This window comes from Lichenostomus cassidix, chromosome 2, assembly GCF_008360975.1.
Source record: "Lichenostomus cassidix isolate B80296 chromosome 2, HeHo_3.0, whole genome shotgun sequence".
Classification (NCBI taxonomy): Eukaryota; Metazoa; Chordata; class Aves; order Passeriformes; family Meliphagidae; genus Lichenostomus; species Lichenostomus cassidix.
This window is the reverse complement of record NC_139482.1, coordinates 22,953,271-22,971,812: the sequence shown is the minus strand read 5'-3', so window position 1 is coordinate 22,971,812 and position 18,542 is coordinate 22,953,271. Positions and strand designations below refer to the sequence as shown.

The 18,542-nt window shown below is 40.3% G+C and overlaps 2 protein-coding genes across 7 annotated transcripts in view; one reads left to right on the top strand and one right to left on the bottom strand.

Annotated features, from left to right (window-relative positions):
• The first annotated feature begins 131 nt into the window (after nt 1-131).
• On the top strand, nt 132-11,635 carry CYP51A1 (cytochrome P450 family 51 subfamily A member 1). The gene is made up of 10 exons (XM_085050700.1): nt 132-361; nt 1,207-1,305; nt 2,255-2,431; nt 5,862-5,988; nt 7,052-7,226; nt 7,406-7,525; nt 7,983-8,178; nt 8,718-8,813; nt 9,708-9,876; nt 10,539-11,635. Exons 1-10 carry the CDS (start codon nt 188-190, stop codon nt 10,715-10,717), a joined length of 1,512 nt encoding a protein of 503 aa, XP_084906826.1. The 5' UTR covers nt 132-187; the 3' UTR covers nt 10,718-11,635.
• A 395-nt stretch (nt 11,636-12,030) lies between these two features.
• AKAP9 (A-kinase anchoring protein 9) overlaps nt 12,031-18,542 on the bottom strand; it is a 107,296-nt gene continuing 100,784 nt past the window's right edge. For 5 of the 6 annotated variants that reach the window (XM_085050694.1, XM_085050695.1, XM_085050697.1 and 2 more), the window contains 7 exons: nt 17,624-17,809; nt 16,865-17,065; nt 16,241-16,473; nt 15,173-15,258; nt 14,374-14,494; nt 13,298-13,437; nt 12,031-12,658 (listed from right to left, as the gene is read on the bottom strand). In XM_085050694.1, the coding sequence (XP_084906820.1) occupies nt 12,615-12,658; nt 13,298-13,437; nt 14,374-14,494; nt 15,173-15,258; nt 16,241-16,473; nt 16,865-17,065; nt 17,624-17,809 (1,011 nt within the window). In that variant the 3' untranslated portion in view covers nt 12,031-12,614. The remainder of the gene's footprint in view (nt 12,659-13,297; nt 13,438-14,373; nt 14,495-15,172; nt 15,259-16,240; nt 16,474-16,864; nt 17,066-17,623; nt 17,810-18,542) is intronic. The other variant, XM_085050696.1, reaches the window with a different exon arrangement.

The window sequence follows — 18,542 nt, the reverse complement described above, 5'->3', positions numbered from 1 at the left end:
AGCCCGCCAATGGCGCGCGCCGCAGCCCGGCCCATGCCGTCACCCCGCGCGGCGCGGGCGCTGGTTGGCTGCGGCGGCGGCAATCGTCACATGGGCAGAGATCAGCCCAGCGGCGGGGCGGTGGCTCGGGCTCGGATCAGCTCGGCCCTGCCGCGCCGCGCCGCCCTGCCCCGCGGAGCCACGGCGGATGGCGGCGGGCGCCGAGAAGATGCTGAGCCTGATGGAGGTCGGTGGGTCCCTGCTGGAGAGGGTGGCCGTCGGCAACCCCCTGTCCCTGGTGCTGGCCGCCTCCGCCTTCGCGCTCAGCCTCGGCTACCTGTTCCAGCTGGGGTACCGGCGGCACCTCGGCTCCAAGCAGAAGGTGAGCGCCGGGGTGGCGGGGCCGGGGCGGGGGCCGCTGTCAGGGGGACGATGCCCGCGGGCCGGGGCAGCCGGGGGAGCAGAGGTGCGCTGGCCGCGGGACAGCCCTGCCGGGGAAGCAGTGCGGGCGGACGGGAGCGGTAGTTCGGCGGCGAGCGGCGCTCCAGCAGCTCCCCGGGGCGCCTTCTGCGGAGCTGCGCTGGCTTCGCCCTCGCCCGGCTGGTTGGACCGCGGGCAGCGGAGGCTAAGGGCGTTCCCGTTCCCGGTACTGCTCCATCCATGGAGCTTACAGGAAGGCGCTCGCATATGTATGGAACCCGATGCTACCTGAAGTTGCTTGCGGGGCCCGTGTGACAAGCCGTCCAGCGCTGTTTCGTTCCTGACTGCCTGCTTTTCGGTTGCAGTATCCTTGTGCTCTACATTCAGAGGCAGCGTATGAGAATGTTAATCATATTCACTTTATTTTAACGCTTGCTGCTTTTAGATATAGTTCTATCAGAACATCTGAGTATTTTTTTAAAGTTGGCCTTTTCACAAAGGAGCTTAAACAAACATGTATAAAACTTCCTATATGGTTAGTTTTGATGTAAATGGGCATGATTTGATTACTTTTGGGCGCTGGGACATGCCAGGGAAGTGGTCAGAGTATCAAGCCTAGCAGAGTTCAAGCAGCATTAGAACAACTCTCTCAGACACATGCTGTGCCCCTGGGATGGTCCTGTGCAGGGCCAGGAGCTGGGCTTCAGCCCTTGTGGGGCCCTTCCAGCTCAGGATATGCTATTTGTTCATGATTCTGTGATAATCTCTGAAGAAAACTCAGTAATTATTTTCCTCTTTCTTCCGCAGAACTATCCACCTTTTATTTCATCAGGCATCCCTTTCCTTGGCCATGCAATCGCATTTGGAAAAAGTCCCATTGAATTTTTGGAAAATGCTTATGACAAGGTATGTTTTCCCACATGACTAGCACCTGTTTAAAATCGGTTCTTTCTCATTTACCACCTCAAATATGGAATGGAGTGTGCACAGTAGGCTCTGGGATCTTCAGATCTCTTCATGTAGCAGTAGTGTTTTCTGAGCTCTCTCTTGTGATTCACATGTCAAAATAGGCTTGTGCATTTGGGTAATACTCATAGCTGAATCACGGGTTAATTAAAAAGCCATTTTCATGATACTATTTCTTGCTGTAATTGGTAACTTTTAATCACATTCTTTATAATCTGTGACGAGGCTGGAATGTAGCTGACCTCTGTAGGCAGCTTGATGAATTTTAAGGCCTCTCTGACATTAAAAGAACTGGTGTATAAAATCTCAGTAGTTTTTATATTGTTTAACAGCCCAGAAGAAATTAACTAAATCAGTAGAGCCTTAATTCAAATTAAATTAGATTTATCAAGCTGTTTCCCATTGTCTGAAACTATCTAGAGTTATAAACTTAAATCTTAGCTTGGTTAGCTTAGACAAAGCCAAGTCTGGTGCATGAAGGGCTGCTGGAGATGTCTTTTAAACTTCAAAATCTTATTTGCCCCTAAATATCTATGCATAACTCCACATCCAGAATTATTTGAGACAGTGTTTGTAGATTACTGGAGTCAATATGTGCTGCAATCTCTCTGCTAATTTTTTTAGTGTGACTGATCTTTTATTTATGTTTTCTGAAATAAATGGTTTTAAAATGTGCACGTTCACATGTGGTCATTATAACATTAGATATCACTAGTATGTACATTGAGAACAGAATTTAAATCTGGTTTAAAATATTTTTATCTTTAGTAAATCTCTGGATACTTCTTAGGAGAAAAAGTACTTTATGAAAGACTGTACACAGAGATAGGGATTTAATGATTGGTGTTCTTATTTAAAATAAATTTTTTTTTTTTATTCTCTCTCTTAGTATGGGCCTGTCTTCAGTTTCACTATGGTTGGCAAGACATTCACATACTTACTGGGTAGTGATGCTGCTGCTCTACTCTTCAATAGTAAAAACGAAGATTTGAATGCAGAGGATGTGTACTCTCGGTTAACTACACCAGTTTTTGGCAGAGGAGTTGCCTATGACGTCCCTAATGCGGTTTGTATTTTAAATATCATATGAGTAGAAAAGCAGTGCAGTTTGAATGCTGAGTGGGCAGCCCTGAGCTCTTGGCTCTGTGTGATGGGGTTGTGTTCATACACAACGATGGCATATTGCACTAGGTAGTCTGATCTGCATAATCAAGACTGAGCATGTTCAGGTTGCTTTCTTTACCACCTAGCCATTTGTCATTCTGGATGTTATCTTTTGTTCTTGAAACCATCTAATCTCATCACAGAGGAAAAAATTAGTAAGTGAGTCACTTTTTACTTCACTTGCAGCATGCTGCTCTGTGCAGCTCACTCTTGCCTTCAAGCAACTTTAGGTCTTTCTTCTGAGAAAGCCCCAAGAGTGATAACCTTCCATTTATGCCATACCAAATCTACACATGGCAGTAATAATTTAACAGTTTGCACCGTAAGGTTTGTCTTGCTCAGACAGAAATCATTCTGTGTATGTTTGCAGAATACAGTCTGCATGGAGCACAGGGGCTGTGTCCTGTGGCATTGTATCTGAGCAAAGCATTGGCTGCCTTCTTGTTTGTGAGGGTGGTCTGTCACATCAGACTCTCAAACTGCAGAAGCCAACTTTTCTGTGGCCACACTTGGTCCACTGAACACTCTATGTTCAGTGCATGTTGTATGGCAGAGTAGTTGGGGGGCAGAAGCAGCACTGTGATATACTTTACCTTTGGATTTTCAGTTTTGGCCTCATTTTGTTTGTATAAATGCCAGTCATTTGACTTGTTTCTGTGACCATCAATTAAATTGTTTTCCTTATCATGCCTCTTCATTTATCCCTGCCTACGTGCTGTGCTTGTTGTCCTGTTAATGATGTGGCTTAGGGGCAGTAATCACTACTCTCTTTGCTTCCACGCTGGCATTTTGCCACAATCCACAGAATTTGCATATTGTTCTTACCCCATTCTTTTGGAAATCTCATATGCAGCTAACTACCTACAACTTGCTACTTTCGAAATAGGTAAAGGAGAACTTGGTTGTCTCCTTCTTTGTCAGGAAGTACTAAATCATGGATAGGCAGTTTCAGGGGAGGATTGGTTGGTTGGGTGGTAAGTTCTTTTCCACTTGATGGATTTGCATAGCTCCTCTCACCCCTGTGAGAAGAAACCAGGTGTGCAGCTTGGATAACAAGTAGGAGGTAATTTCTTACCTCCTAGGTGTGTCCTAGGATATCTCTTCCATAAGTGGGACCATTCCAACAGACCTGTTTCTACAAGTTTGGGTAGTTGGAGGTCTTCTTTTAAAACTCAGGGAAGGAGCTGTGAATCACTTCTGCAGCTGCTGGAGTATGGAGGGTGCATGATTGTCTGCAATACATTTTCCCTGTTCTTTGGTATATATGAGTTTCAGAAAAGTGTCTGTGAATCACAAACTGCTAAGATTTGGCCAGACTTTCACTGTGATGTTCTTGTTCTGTGGATTCTGACTGTCACAGGATGTCTGCTTGAAACTTGAAAGTTCATGGTCTGTCCTTAATTCTATGAAAGTTTGCCAACTTGTTACAGCTGCTTTGACTTCTGCTTTCATGCTCTTCAGTTCGTCGATGGATTTGAATGTGCGTCTTCATGCAAGAGCTAGTTCTTTGATGGGATCTAATCTTATCCATCAGGACTTTTATTGAATTTTCTGTAAGCTCCTCGGAAATGGGCATTTCTTACAACCACATACTTTAGGCATATAGGGATGATTAAGGCCTACCTCACTGGCCCACCACACACAGTTTTTTTTTCTTTTTTTCTGAAATTAGGCTTTTTTTATAGAGTTACCCTAGGTTTTCTTTTTCCCTAGAGTGTGCTTGAGTTCTGCTTTAGTCAAGAGATGAATCTTTTCATATTACTCAATAAGCCTTGGGTGTGTGTGGATAAGTCTACTTAATTCATACCTTTGATACCAGAAGGACTTATCTCTACAGATTCAGATTCCTCAGAAAATTGCCTTTTCCCCACAAATATTAGTCTTTTTCCACAGAGGAGATGCAGGGAACTTGCTACCAACATTTAAATTATTTCTGACACGGATTATCTGTGGTTTCCCTCTGTGAAGCTAGAGGGGTAGCACTCTGCTAGAGGTGAGCTGGTTTGTTTGCATAGTGTCACTAACACGATTTATTTCAGACGTATAATGGGAAGGCATTTAGAGAGTCATGGAAAATTTCATTGGCATTCTACAATTGATGGGTCATCCTGAAGTTCCTTTTGAGGCTCTTCTCTCTGCTTAAGCTGCTAAGTATCTCTTCATTCTGACCATGACTTTCAGGCACGTATTTAGAAGAACCACCACTCTTAAAAATGAGTAAGTTGCTGATTTACCAGTGGTTCTGGTAATTGTTTCCTAATATCCATAGTCAATATACCAACTCTTTTTCACTCTGTCTCCTCCTTCCAAGCCTCTTGCAGATAGTTTTTTGTTGAGAGGAGCAGCAGTGGCAGAGGATGTGTTCACTCCTGTGTGGCACTCCTGTCTCCAACAAGCTGGAGACTGGCTAGCATGTTGCAAGGGAAAATGTGCATGTCTCTTTGCTGTGTGGCATGTGTACCCTCTGACAGACTGCTGGGGTCCCCACTGCATTCTCAAAACAGAAGCTTCTAGGAAGTAGCCTTTCTTTTGAGGCCTTTTGTTCTGTATCGTACCTGCAGGAGCCCTTGGTGGGAAGACAGTTCTTGGTGTATTACTTATGGTACAGTGCAGAGCTATTGGACAGATGTCTCATTCATCATTTGGGCTTAAAAATCAAATGAATGATTTTCTGAGTTGATGTCCTGTCAATTCATGGAATGGTTCTCATCTAATGAAGGGCTTTTCACCTTTAGGTTTGTTAGCTATGAATCTGTACAGATAAGAGGAAGAGGTGAGAAGGGTGTGAAACTCACTATTTTCTTAGGAAGCACTTTGCCTCCTGCTTCTGTGTCTGACTTCCTCTGTGAAAGAAAGGATCATCTCTAGTCCAGGGGTCCTTCTGCCTGACAGAACACAGAAGAGGCAGAGAAAGCAAGGAGGCTGCATGTCAGGGAGCACAGGCTGAATCCAGACTTTGCAAAGACGGCGCTGGTTATGTTTGTGATTGTATAACTAAAGTTTATTCCACAATAGAACTCTGAATCTATCTTCAGGGCTAAAGCTTAATGAAGATACTAAAATAATTTTTTATTTGGTACTCCAAAAGAGAGAACTGCAGCTCCTTTGAGCTATTATTTTAGTTGGATGTTTCTGATCTATTGCTTGAAACACTAAGAAGGGGCAAAACATGTTACCCATTACTTAAAACTGAGTATCTGCTGTACCCTGCAGTCCTAATCATAATCTCTGTTTACTTCTGGATGTTCTTATAGCACAAATGTTAGTAAGTTTTAATTACATTAATATAACGATTCTTGTACTGATTGCTTTTTCTGTCTTGGTTCTTTTAGGTATTTTTGGAACAGAAGAAGATGCTTAAAACTGGGCTAAACATTGCCCAATTTAGACAGCATGTATCTGTGATTGAAGAAGAAACAAAGGAGTATTTCAAAGCATGGGGAGAGAGTGGAGAGAAAAGTAAGCAAGATCAGAATAATTTTTCCTCCAATTTTCCAGGAAGTAATTAAGGCCAATACAGTATATTTTTGTAAATGATGTACTGCAATATTAAAAAAATTTAAAATTACATAGGTAAAAGTGTACTGAACATCAGAAGAGAGAAAATACAGATTTTTTTAAAATCAAGGCTATTGGAGAATAAAGCTGCTCAGAAAATCACTGGAAGGAATGAAGGACTATCTTAATTTTGCTTTCTTAGTCAGCTCATAGTGCACTTGTTGTGCTCTGGATGGTACCAGTCAGCTCAGTGTAACCACTGCCTAGTCCCTGGGAAAAGCTGCTGCTCTGACTCCCTAGAGAGCCTGTGTTAAAGGTCTTAGCTCTGGGAGTTTCTGTAGTGAAAAACTGCATTTTTGAAGCTGATAGGGTTGGGTTAGTGGCCTAAGTGAAATTGATATTTCCCCCCTTTCCCAACTTGCCATTCGTCATTGTTGCAAGCTCCCAGTTACATAACAGTGTCAAATATTATTTAAACACGCATATTTATATTTATATTTAAATGCGTAAAATTTATATAATATCACATTTTAATATATTGAATTATTTTAAATTTATATTATTTATATGTAATATAGTTATTAACATGGTAATATATAAATTGATATTTAAGTGTATAAATACTACTATGTAAAAATAATTCAGTAAGCAACAAAACATGGATTTGGATTTCAGAGTTAAATCTTCGTATGACTTACATTTATTAGGATTGAGCTTGTGATGCATGGCTTGCTTTGGGAGAATTACCAACTCTGCTACAAAAATGTCTAGAAAGAAATATCTTAGAAAAAACAAGTTGAAGTCAGTGATCTAATAAAAAAATTGTTTGAAGAGACATCTGATAAGACATAGAAATTTTAAATTGGCTGCTTTATTCTCCTAGTAAAACAACCCAAAACTCTAAATTATTAATCTATGTCCAGTTACCTATTTTTTACTTACACAAAATAAAAATGATAACCTGTAAAATGCAACATCTCACCTGAGAAGCGCTTTCAGTAATGTTTTTCAAATCTTTCCTCAGACCTTTTTGAAGCCCTTTCAGAACTTATCATTTTGACAGCAAGTCATTGCTTACATGGGAAAGAAATCAGAGGCTTGCTGAACGAGAAGGTGGCTCAGCTGTATGCCGATCTGGATGGGGGTTTCACTCACGCTGCTTGGCTTCTGCCCGGCTGGCTGCCTCTGCCCAGCTTCAGGTACCAGGAATAACAGAGGAAGCAACTTCAGCATTTTATTTAAACATCACTGTTGTTTGGATCGCCCCCCATCCCCACCCTTTCTTGTTTGGAAGCTATTCTAGACATCCCAATAAATCCTTATAAGTATTTTGTGTTACATTGTATAAAGTTGCTAATGGAAGTGTTTTGAATCACAGGCGTAGAGATCGAGCACACAGAGAAATCAAGAATATTTTCTACAAGGTTATCCAGAAACGTCGAAAGTCTGAGGAAAAGGAGGATGACATGCTCCAAACTCTACTTGATGCTTCATACAAGTAAGGCAAGGGTTTAAAGACTTGAAGATTTACTTCAGCTTTGAGCTCTTTAGTTAAAACTAACTACCAAAACCCAAGAAATACTCCCTCATGTTCTGAATTGGTTTTGTTACATGCAATTTGTCCTAGTTGTATTCTTAAAAACTGGTTTAAAACTTCACTTGTCAATGGTAATTCAGATTTCTGAGATTTTCATCGGTGGTCAAGAGGTGGCTGAGGTTGTTCCCTTTCTCTTTGCTGGCTGTTGGGGAATGATATTTTTTAAGGCTCCTAGAGTCTGTCTCCCTCTGTTCTCCCTTGTCCCTACCCTTAGATCTTTTGCCTCTCTATTTAAGGGTAGGCAGTGAAAGAGTAGGTGTAAGGAGTATATTAGAAGAAATTGTAAATGCTACTGTATAAGCAGCAGTGCTAAATAATGAAACCAAACGAAGCTCTAACTCTGCTGCCCTGGATGCAGGGACGGCCGCGCGCTGACGGACGATGAAATCGCGGGAATGCTGATCGGGCTGCTGCTGGCAGGGCAGCACACATCCTCCACCACCAGCGCCTGGCTCGGCTTCTTCCTCGCCAGAGACAAACCCATACAGGAACAGTGCTATGCAGAACAGAAAGCAGTGTGTGGGGATGACTTGCCACCCTTAACTTATGACCAGGTTTGTATGTTCCTATAGTCCTGATGGGTATTTTTATACTTTTAGATGCTTATTTGGAAAAAAATCAGAAGATCATCAAACATGAATGTGATAACTGTTTGTCAGTACATTCCCTCTTCCTGTACAAGTAAATTTGCAGCTTGACACTGTTTTTTTAATCAGTGTTTATTAGGGAAATTGCAGTTCCTATGTCCATGTAATAAATTATGTTCTGTAGAACAGGAAGATCTGCATATTCCCACTGAGGAGAGCAATGCAGTGTGACATTGTTCTTTAATCATGTTACAAAAAATACTCATGAGAGAGATCACTAAGACACTACTTGTATTTGATTGCACTGGCCAGTGATTTTTTCCTTCTTAATTGAATCAAATGGAAAAAAAAGAAATTGTCGGTGTAGCTAATAAAGTACATATAAATATGAGCTGCTTACTCTTTGATTTTTTTAAAATTTGTTTTTACATTATATAAAATAGCATTTTTTTGTGTTGAAAAAACTTGGCTATATTTTGATACATAATTTTATCCGTATTTTTCAGCTCAAGGATCTTAGTTTGCTGGATCGCTGTCTGAAAGAAACTTTAAGGCTTAGACCTCCTATAATGACCATGATGAGAATGGCCAGAACTCCCCAGGTGAGGATGCTTTTTGGAGCTGATTTCACTGCAGCAGCAACAGTCCAGGTCAGAGCTACCCTGACTGGCAGAAGGAAACACAAGTGACCACTGTTTGCTGGCAGGAAGGAAAGCTGATGGCAGTCTGGGGTTCTGTCAGTGGTAGTGTAGCCTGAGTTGAGTGAGGAAAGCAATTAATACCTTGGACTTGGTATTTGTTACCTTTATCTGGAATTGTGTCCAGTTTTGGACCCTCCAGCCCCCAAGAGGGGGCAAGTAAGATACTGATGAAGTGAAACAAGCAGGGAGCCACTGGGACAGGAGGGGGCTGCAGTGCTTGTGGTGAGAGGCCGAGGGAATAGGAGTTGTTCTGCCTGGCAGGCTCTGGGACCTGGGAACAGCCATATGCAGTGTTCTTCAGCAAAACTGACCCTTTCTTGTAGCTATGAGTCTTATTTGAGCTTAGTTTGGTGCCACTGTTAATAGTGTTTTTGTTTGCCAGGTATTTTTAATTGCTGTCATGGAAAAATTTGGTACTTAGTACAAGCTAGGTAAATCTTAAAGAAAACTTGCTGTTTGTACAAATAAGGTACCACATAAAAAAATTCAAATACTCTTTTTTAACTATGTCCCTTCAATGACAATGGCTTTCAATAAATTTTAAGTTTATTAATTAAAAAAAAAATCTCCTTGTAGAATTGCCAGCCTTATTAAGCAGCTTGAAGGTTTCTGCAACTACTTGAACACTGTGTCCCATACAATTAAGAGAGAAAGTGTTAGGTTGCATTAATTTTAAACACACTTGGCCAAAATCTCTTGAAATTAAAGCCTCACGATGTAACACTTCAGGCAACACTTTATACAGAAAAATTGAGACATTTTGTGATGTGTGAGGTCTTGTCTTTTCCCTCGTAGACTGTTGCTGGATACAATATTCCCCCTGGCCATCAAGTGTGTGTCTCTCCCACGGTTAACCACAGACTCAGAGACTCCTGGAATAATGCTCTAGACTTCAAGCCTGACAGGTATCTCCAAGATAACCCAGCAGCTGGAGAGAAGTTTGCATACATTCCCTTTGGTGCTGGTGAGTAGGAACACACCACCTTCCTGAGTGAGGCTGTGCTGAGGTAGCTCACACAGGCCATCTCCACAGCACCTCTGCACACTGCAGCATCTGAGAACAGATCTCTTTTTTTCTGTTTCTGCCTGAAAGTTTTCTTACTGTGAAAGTCCTGTTAAAAGAATTGAGTTGATAGTTCTGCATTAGTCACAGCTGTATATATCTCTCACAGCAGTAATCAAAACACCTTTAGGTTAGCAGGAGTGATGTCTGACTCAAATCTTTTCAAGTCAAGGATGAACCTGGTAACACAAGTTCAGCTGAAGGCAGAGCAGAAGTCTGCAGAGTCCCAGCTTCCAGAACAGTTTGCACATATTGCTGTGATGAGGTTACAGCTGATCTCATTTCTCAGTGTTGCAAATGCTTCTTTGCTGATACATAAATTAATGCTTTCTAGTGGGGACAGAACAGCACAATCTCATTCCACTTACTTGTCTGATTTATGCAGTGACAACTTAGAAAAATAAGACTTGGATGGAGTTACAGAATGGGGTATGTGCAACATCAGGGCCTCAGATTGTTTAGAAATGGGCAACTACTGTCTGCATAAAACTTCTGAAGTTAGCTGATTGTCAAAGGGCATTTAATAAAATACTCTAACTGCATTTTATTTGCTTTCCTTCTAGGCCGTCATCGCTGCATTGGAGAAAACTTTGCTTACGTTCAAATTAAGACCATTTGGTCTACTTTGCTTCGTTTGTATGAATTCGATCTCGTCAATGACTATTTTCCAACTATAAATTACACAACAATGATCCACACACCTAATAACCCTGTTATCAGATACAAGAGGCGGTCACTGTAAATTCTGGTGCTAAAACCTTACCTATTTAAGTTGTGTGAACTAACAGACTCCTGAATAAAATTGTGACAGAATGAGTGGCAAATGGAAGCTGATGCATCTACCCTTAGGAAAGCAACAATAGGCTACCAAATGCAAAGTCTTTGCATTTGTTTTGTTTGTCCACACCATTTACTGCTGCTGTGTATAATTGCTTGTTCTACAATTTTCTCATTGCATTTTTAAAGCAAAAATGTCTTTTCTATTGATGTAACACTTTTAAGGTGCATGCCAGATCTTTAATGAAGAAAAAAATAATTTCTACAAGTGGAACTCTTTGCTTTTGAAAAATAATTGAAGATTACTTTCCCCAGATAACCAAGGGGCAAGGCTGCCTACCTTGTCTATGTAGCCAATTACAGCAAAGCCATCAGGGAACAGGTACCACAGGGGACTCAACTTGGTGCCCTTCCTCTGGCATTTATGATTCTGTTCCAAGCAAGTGAGGGATGGTCTTCACTGATTTACAAAAATATTACTGTACAGCTAAGTGGGAGGCAGAGTTCAAAATGTTCACAGGTAAGTCTTCTCACGAATGAGCCAGTTAACTGTCTAACTTGAAGTAGCTGTGAAATGCTTATGTATGTTCAGAAAGCAACAAGTAATTCCCTAAAAAATGTTTGAAAATAGTGATCTCTGGAAGCTTAATGTAAAGTGTGAAAGTAACAGTATGAAGATACCAACAACATGAATTTTGTAAATAACGTATTTGTGTATAAAAGGGTCACAAATTGAGTGAAATAGCTGAATGTTGTCTGGGTTTATACTGACTCATGCAGGATTGTTAAATGGTATTTGGTTCAAGAGTGCTAATGATAAATGGTAATGAGCTCTTGCTCACAGGAATTTTGAATTAAATTTATAAACAAATTTCTTGGTGAAGTTTCTTGTGCTCAACCCTGTCAGTTATTTTTTCATACTGATGAAAAGGTTTCATCAGTAAATTTGTACCTCTCACTTGGAGTGGGGTCATGCCTCCTTCAGCAGTGCTCAGTGTAACAAGGGCTTTGTCCTGTCTTTCTTGGTCTAAACTCAGTGTAACTGTTCTAAAACCTTGAGTTTTTATCAGTCACAGCAGCTGAGGGAGGACAGGATCTTCCCTCCCAGCCCTGTCAGATGTGACCAGGGTCTGCAGAAGCCAGGCTTGTCCCTGTCCCTCTCTTTGATAGCAGTGCTTTGGAATCTGTACAAAGTAAAGCTGCAGCCACTACAAGCAGGAGGAACTCAGGCAGGAGCAATCTGTTCCAAGTGAATAAGGAAGCAGTTCTTGAACACAGTTAGAAGCATGAAGTCATGTTTATTTCAGTACTTTGACAAAATACCCATAAAATTCAAAACTTCTACCATTACAAAAATAGGTCTCTACAAGTGATATTCTGTCTGCACTGCCAGTAGCAAATATTATGAGAGTCAATGTAACTTCAGTAGCCTTGCCAGAAAAAGTGCAAGTAAACTTTGCTGAATGTAGCTCAATTTAATTAATACACAAGTTTCATCTTCGCACCCTTTTGATAAATACACACTTCATAAGTTAATCATTTAAATTAGCATTCCACAAATATACATGTAATTTAATGGTAGGGTTTTTTGTTTTGGGTTTGGGGGCTTTTTTTGGGGGAGGGTTGTTTGGGTATTTATTTTGTTCGGGTTTTGTTGTTGTTTTTTTCATGAACACAAAGTGCCTACATACATAAATCCCAGTCTTGTGGGTTGTGCCAGGATGGAACTGTATACAATCGTATAGCTGTGTTCATATTGGTCCCACAATATACACATTATACAAAAGCACAGAAAGAGCACAGATTTACAGAAGGCAATCTGTTAGCATCACTGCCAGTGGTGGAGATGTTGAAAGGTATTATTATCTTCTTATACCCATGTGCAACTGAGTGTATGAAGTTGAACCTGTAAGATGGAGAAAAATTGTCATCAGAATTACTTGGAACAAGTATACTCAGCTGAATAAGGACAAAAGATTTTACATGGGAAATCACTGAATAGGGACTTTTAAAGATCAAATATTTTAAGAACAAAACTTCCCCAAATGCTGGGGAAGACTTAAACACAGTAACTTCAAAACTCAAGTTTGATAAATTTCATCTCATTGTTCTGACAAGTTTCTTGCTGTATTCCTCTTGCAGCACAAAAATTGCCATCATCTATGGGACAAATTGACTGTAACTTCTGTAATCAAAGCAGTAGAAGAAATTCCTCTTCCACATCCCAATCTTCTGGGTACATTTTTCTCCATATAACTAAAACTCTGAGATACCAACTGAATCCTTGCTGCACGTTCATTAGAGATCAGGGAGAGTGAAGTGTTACCAATAAACTCAAAATGTATAATTAAAGCATGCTTGTATCTCTTTTCAAAGAATTTTACAATCTTTTAATACAGCTTATTGCTACAGCTCAGAAATGCCTCTTGTTTAGGACTGAAAATGGATAAAATCAAAGTTGTTGTGTATCTCAGAGAACCAGCATCCACTTGGCAGTGTGCCTAGCACTCCCCAGGGGTGCTGGGGAGGGTGCCTGAGCCCCTACCTGACTGCACACTGCCAAGGCGCTTCTGCAGTGCCTCCAGACGATTGATGTAATCTGTCAGAGCCCTTTCGGGATCGTAATTCTGCAGCTGAGGACAGGCGAAGGAAACTGGGTTTAAATCAGCATGCATCCCCTGGAACCTAGGGGCAGAACAACACCATTTCAAAAAGGGAAATTTCAAATAAGAGTATCAGCAACATGGCAAAATACTGTAGGGTAGGGATACCTTATGGCCTGCATGCCCCTTAGCTTATCCATGTGGTAGCCAGCACATCATACCCATTTCACTTCCCTGCCACACACTGCCCAAGCCAGGGAAACCACTCTTCTCACTTGCTTGTTCTTTCTACTGCACATGATTTGTTGCTGCATTTTTTTTTGAGACTTAGACTGACCAGCAAATTCCTAGTGAGATTGCAGCAGAAGCCATGGTAAATTGAAGGTCGCTTTTCTATTAAGAAGCTTGTGCCAACAAGGACACCATCATCTTAACAGGATTCTGCCTCTCCTCATTACTCTGTAATTAAAAATGAACACTGGCGGAGATAAAGTTTTTTCCATGTAAACTGTTATGGTCATGACAAACTAAGATCATACAAATATTGAGGTGGTTTACATGAAAATGAAATCCAAAAATGGCTACAATCTGATAGTGAAGATCTGAGCTTACAACTTCATATAAGCTCATCAAAGGCTGATGATGGAACTCATAAAAATGTTGCACTTAATGAAAAATAACTTGTTTCACTGGCATCTGCCTCACTGATACTTCTGGTATCACAGCTTAGGGCAGCCAACCAGAAGGGTTTAAACAAGAACAAGCAGTGGAGCTACCAAGCAGCTTCCACCCACACTCTGGCCATGACACCACAGCAATTGCTCCAGCCCACAGTAACGGGTGACCCTCAGCCACAGTGGGGAGCCCTGCTTTTGCCCTCCTTTGGCTGAGGGTCCCTGAGGCAGCCCCTCCTCTTACAGCATCAAAGATTACAAACCTTAGCAGTAAACACTGATGCTTTCACTTAGTTAGACTGTCTGAAACAGAATAATAATTAAAAAAAAAACCCCAAACGTACTTATGTTGAAAGTTTACAGGAGATCTAGGAGACTCCATGCCTGACCTGGATCTATAGGAATGCCTCTGTTCTCCATAAAGATCCATGCCACCAGAGAATGAATCAGGCCGTAACTCATTACCTAGAAATACAAAATACACAGAATATTAGAAATTATTTTTTGCACCTTTTGCACTCTACTGGGAATCTCAAATACGAGTCTTCTGTTTGGATATCACAAAAATGGCATTTAACAAATGTAGACCACTTTCAGACTCCCTCAGGGAAATGCAGAGGTGAAATCCTGGCCTCACTGATGCCAATGAGAAAACTCTCACAGACTGAGCAAAGGTTTTAGTGCTAAACACCCAGTAAATAATAAAGAAGCTTCTGATCCTCCTTAGACTCCTACAAAAAAAGCAAGTAGAAAACTGTTATTTCCCAGACTTAAACTTGTAACAAAAGAATGACAAGCTTTTGGCTCTAAGAAGAAGACCACAGTGCAGATCTCCTACAAAAACTCCAATGACGCAGCTGAAACTGCTTTCATGAACACACTCCATAGGGAAAACTTCTGTATTTTTAAAAATCTGACCCATGATGGAGCAAAACAAAACTTAAGAGAAAGCAAATAGGTTCATGTCTCTGCTGAGCATAGAAACTCAGAAATAGGTTAATCCAAACAATTATAGCAAAAGAAAGAGGGAACACCCCCCGCTTCATTCCACATGAGGAAAAAACAAATTAAAAACCATCTCCATCAAGCACTGATATGACTTGCAAATACTATTTTTTCTGTCATTACTGGACTATGACTTACCTGTGTTCTGGTTAAAGACATCCCTGTTGATAGTCAGAATACCAGAACCTGTAACTCTGTGCCACCGACGAACCAGGAATTTCATCCTGCATTTCAAATAAGAAAACCAAAAAACAAAGAGCTTCAGGATAAATGAAATAGTCTGATGAAAATAATCTGCTTCTTGTATTCTAGGAAGTTCAAGAATTTCTTGACCAGCAAGAAAAATTAACAGATATGTGTCTAAAACCTGAATATCAAATACAAAACATGCTTTTGCACATCCCTAAGAAATACCATCTTTTGTCCAAACCTGCTTTCAGCTTCACCTGTGCAATTCCAGAGGTGCTGTATAGGTCCAAGTAGACAGTAAATGGCTCAAGCACCTAAGCAACAGCACATCAGCATTAAAAAATCCTACTAAATATACCTTTTTTGCCCTGTTGCAGCCCCAAAACTGCACCTGCAGAGTACTATGAGCAAAAGTCTCACTTTCAACAGATGCATGAATAGTTCCTTGAATTTACACTACAGACAAGACCCAGAACAAGAGCAAGCAGAAGTGCTTGGTGCTTCAAACCTGTGTGCAGAAGGTTTGTTAGCAACATGGCCCGACTATGCAGTAATAAACTTTACTTCTTCTTCACTGATTCCTGCTCATCTTTAGTCTTGTGAAATTCAAAGGATTACCTAGGTGGAAAAATTAATTCCTATACCTGTAATATATGTAAGAATTTAATCTTGAAAGGAAATTGAGTTGCAGAAAAACCCTTTCGTAAGTAAGTGCAATTCTTAGAATTGCTCAAAATTTTAAAAACTAGTATGACTTTACCCAGTACACTCCATCTGTGATTATCAAATACTGAGTCCTTTTCAACTACAATAAGACTGCTTATTCCTATAACAGATTTTACCTACACTCAGTTCACCTTGTCACCCTACAATATTTTACTATATTCATCACTACCAAAAATATATCCTTTAAACAGGAGGGAACATGACAATTTCTAGATTTCACTAGAGAGCTAGAAAAGTATATATTAAACTGCACAGTCATATGTGTTTGAAATGTAACTTCCTCCAGTTTACCTTGAAATTGCAATGGACACTCTTACTGCAGAGCGAAATCGTGTAAAACCCTTTGAATGATGTGTGATGATTTCAAGGTCTGTGTAGGAAGGCTGTCCCCCCATCCGTGCTATGAGGGCCAGTGTGGCTTCTTCACACTCCTGGAATCCTCCTAGTAACAGCAGCAAATATTTTTTCTGATATATGAGAGCTTTCCGAAAGCTCTCAGCTCGTAGGTATTTGCCATAAATTCTCTGCGACAAGAGAAAAAGACAAAATGCCTCATAAGCTCCAAGCATCACTACAGTTCCAAGACTTTTGCCATTGTTACTTCTATAGCATTTCTGTGATTACTCATTTCTCAGTATCATGGAGAAGACTGTGCTGCTGCTCACATTTGTTGAATGCAGCTTCATATATTGAGGATCACCTAAATAGCAAGAAATAAAGCACACACAGAAGGACAACATAGGTGCTTACATGTCATTTTTGGAGAGAAGAAATAATAGTCAGGTACCTGAGGATGAAAATTTTAGAACTAAATATCTGTTCACTCAGAATAAGCAGAGTGAACACAATTGAAAATAGGCCCAAATCAAAATTTAAAAAGCAGCTGTAGTTAGTACGTGGGGGAAATCTTCTTACCCTTAAAACAGCATTTTCAGTATCTGATCCCAGTTCTCTGAGGAAAGCCTCACTCCTGAGCTCTGCTCTCAGCTTGGAGAGTTCTGCATCAGCTTGTTTCAAAGATTTCTGCAGTGACAGCCTTTCTCTGTTCCAAATTTCCTTCTCAGAGGCAACAAGAGCATCAATATTAACTCCAACATCCGATGAGTGCCTAGAAGACTGAAGACAAAGGAACTGAATTTGAAACACAAAATTTGGAAAAGCTTAAGCTGTATCATTCTAGTCATTGCTTTGGTGGAGACCTCATAAAACTCATGAGAAAAACTATCCACTTGCTGGATGTGAGGCCACCCTTGCCCTCTGACATCTCAAAAACAGTGACTTTAGCAGCCTGAGCAATGTATCAAAAGAATGAAGCTTCTCCAAAAAAATTCTCCTCAATCAGATCATACTAGTTTCATGGCTTTGAAGTTACCTGGATCTATTTGCTGCTTATCACGATCATGAGATACAGATAAAAAAGAAAGGCACAAGGCATTTAAAAGAAAAGTGTAGTTTACAAAAAGAAGATGGGTAAAATCATGAGATTTTACACTTAACAGAGTGAGCTGAGACATACTGACCACTGAACAAGAATAATTCACACCCATTTACTCTGCAGAGGGAAGCCAAGAAATGCAGAGAGCTTGATCACTCTCAACTGCATGACTAGGACAACGAATTATGCTTTTATGTCTCTATACATAACTCATTACATCTGCACCACCAAAGACATACATAGTCTGCAGAAGGTTGTCTGTGCTGGTATCTTCTCAGTTCTTCCTCCAGTTTCATAACAGCATTCCTCAAATTATTCTTTTCTTCACTCAGTCTGCTGACAAAGCCTGTCAGCTCAGCATTTTGCCTCAGCAGCCTCTCAGTCAGTGAGCTGGATGGAGTCCCTGGTGGCAGCACCAGCTTCAGCTATGAGGAAGAAAGAAAACCAAACTCAACTTCTATTGAATCCAAGTTGCCAATTTGAAAACAACTGGCTTACAGTGGAATAACTTTAGTAGATAATGAGAATAGCTTTGTATCAACTTGTATATAGAAAACTTCAGTGTACACCCAAACTACAGATTAATGTGACTTCCTTGTCTATACTTCTCCTGTACAAGAATATTTTCATACAAACTCAATTGTACCAGCTATAACAATTTGCAAGGTTTTCTACTATGTTTATGTGACTTAGAGGAAAAGAAAAGCCTCAAAACTTTTTTCAAGTTACATTGAATACACTTACTTAAAATACAGATAAGGACCAAATAAAGCTCACTTAAAAATCAAAAATTACTGAATTCTTTGCAACAGATTATCTCACTGCATTTTTTACACAGGTGCATGCTACTCCATCTTCAGTGGCCTTTCCTTTGGTAAATACATGGCAGTTTAAGTAAATGTGTTCTGTCAACACAATACAGTAAATACTAAATGCTGATTTTAACATCAGGAAATAGTGAGAAAAGTTTCCTCAGTTACAGGATTACTGCTGAAAGGAAAATATCTTTTCTTAAAGAAAAAACACAAGATGCAGAAATTTATAATGAAACTGGAAAAGTTTTAATTTGAAAGTTGAAAAATCACTTTTAAAGTATTAAAAATTGAAACAAAAAAAAAAGAAGAAAAGGGTTTTTTACCAACTTCACTTTACCAACTC

Excerpts from the sequence above, each read along its gene's own strand:
- CYP51A1 (XM_085050700.1), top strand. The coding sequence starts at position 188 with ATGGCGGCGGGCGCCGAGAAGATGCTGAGCCTGATGGAGGTCGGTGGG. Across the intron at positions 8,179-8,717 it reads CACCCTTAACTTATGACCAG|CTCAAGGATCTTAGTTTGCT; the intron begins GTTTGTATGTTC and ends CGTATTTTTCAG. Across the intron at positions 9,877-10,538 it reads ATACATTCCCTTTGGTGCTG|GCCGTCATCGCTGCATTGGA; the intron begins GTGAGTAGGAAC and ends CTTTCCTTCTAG.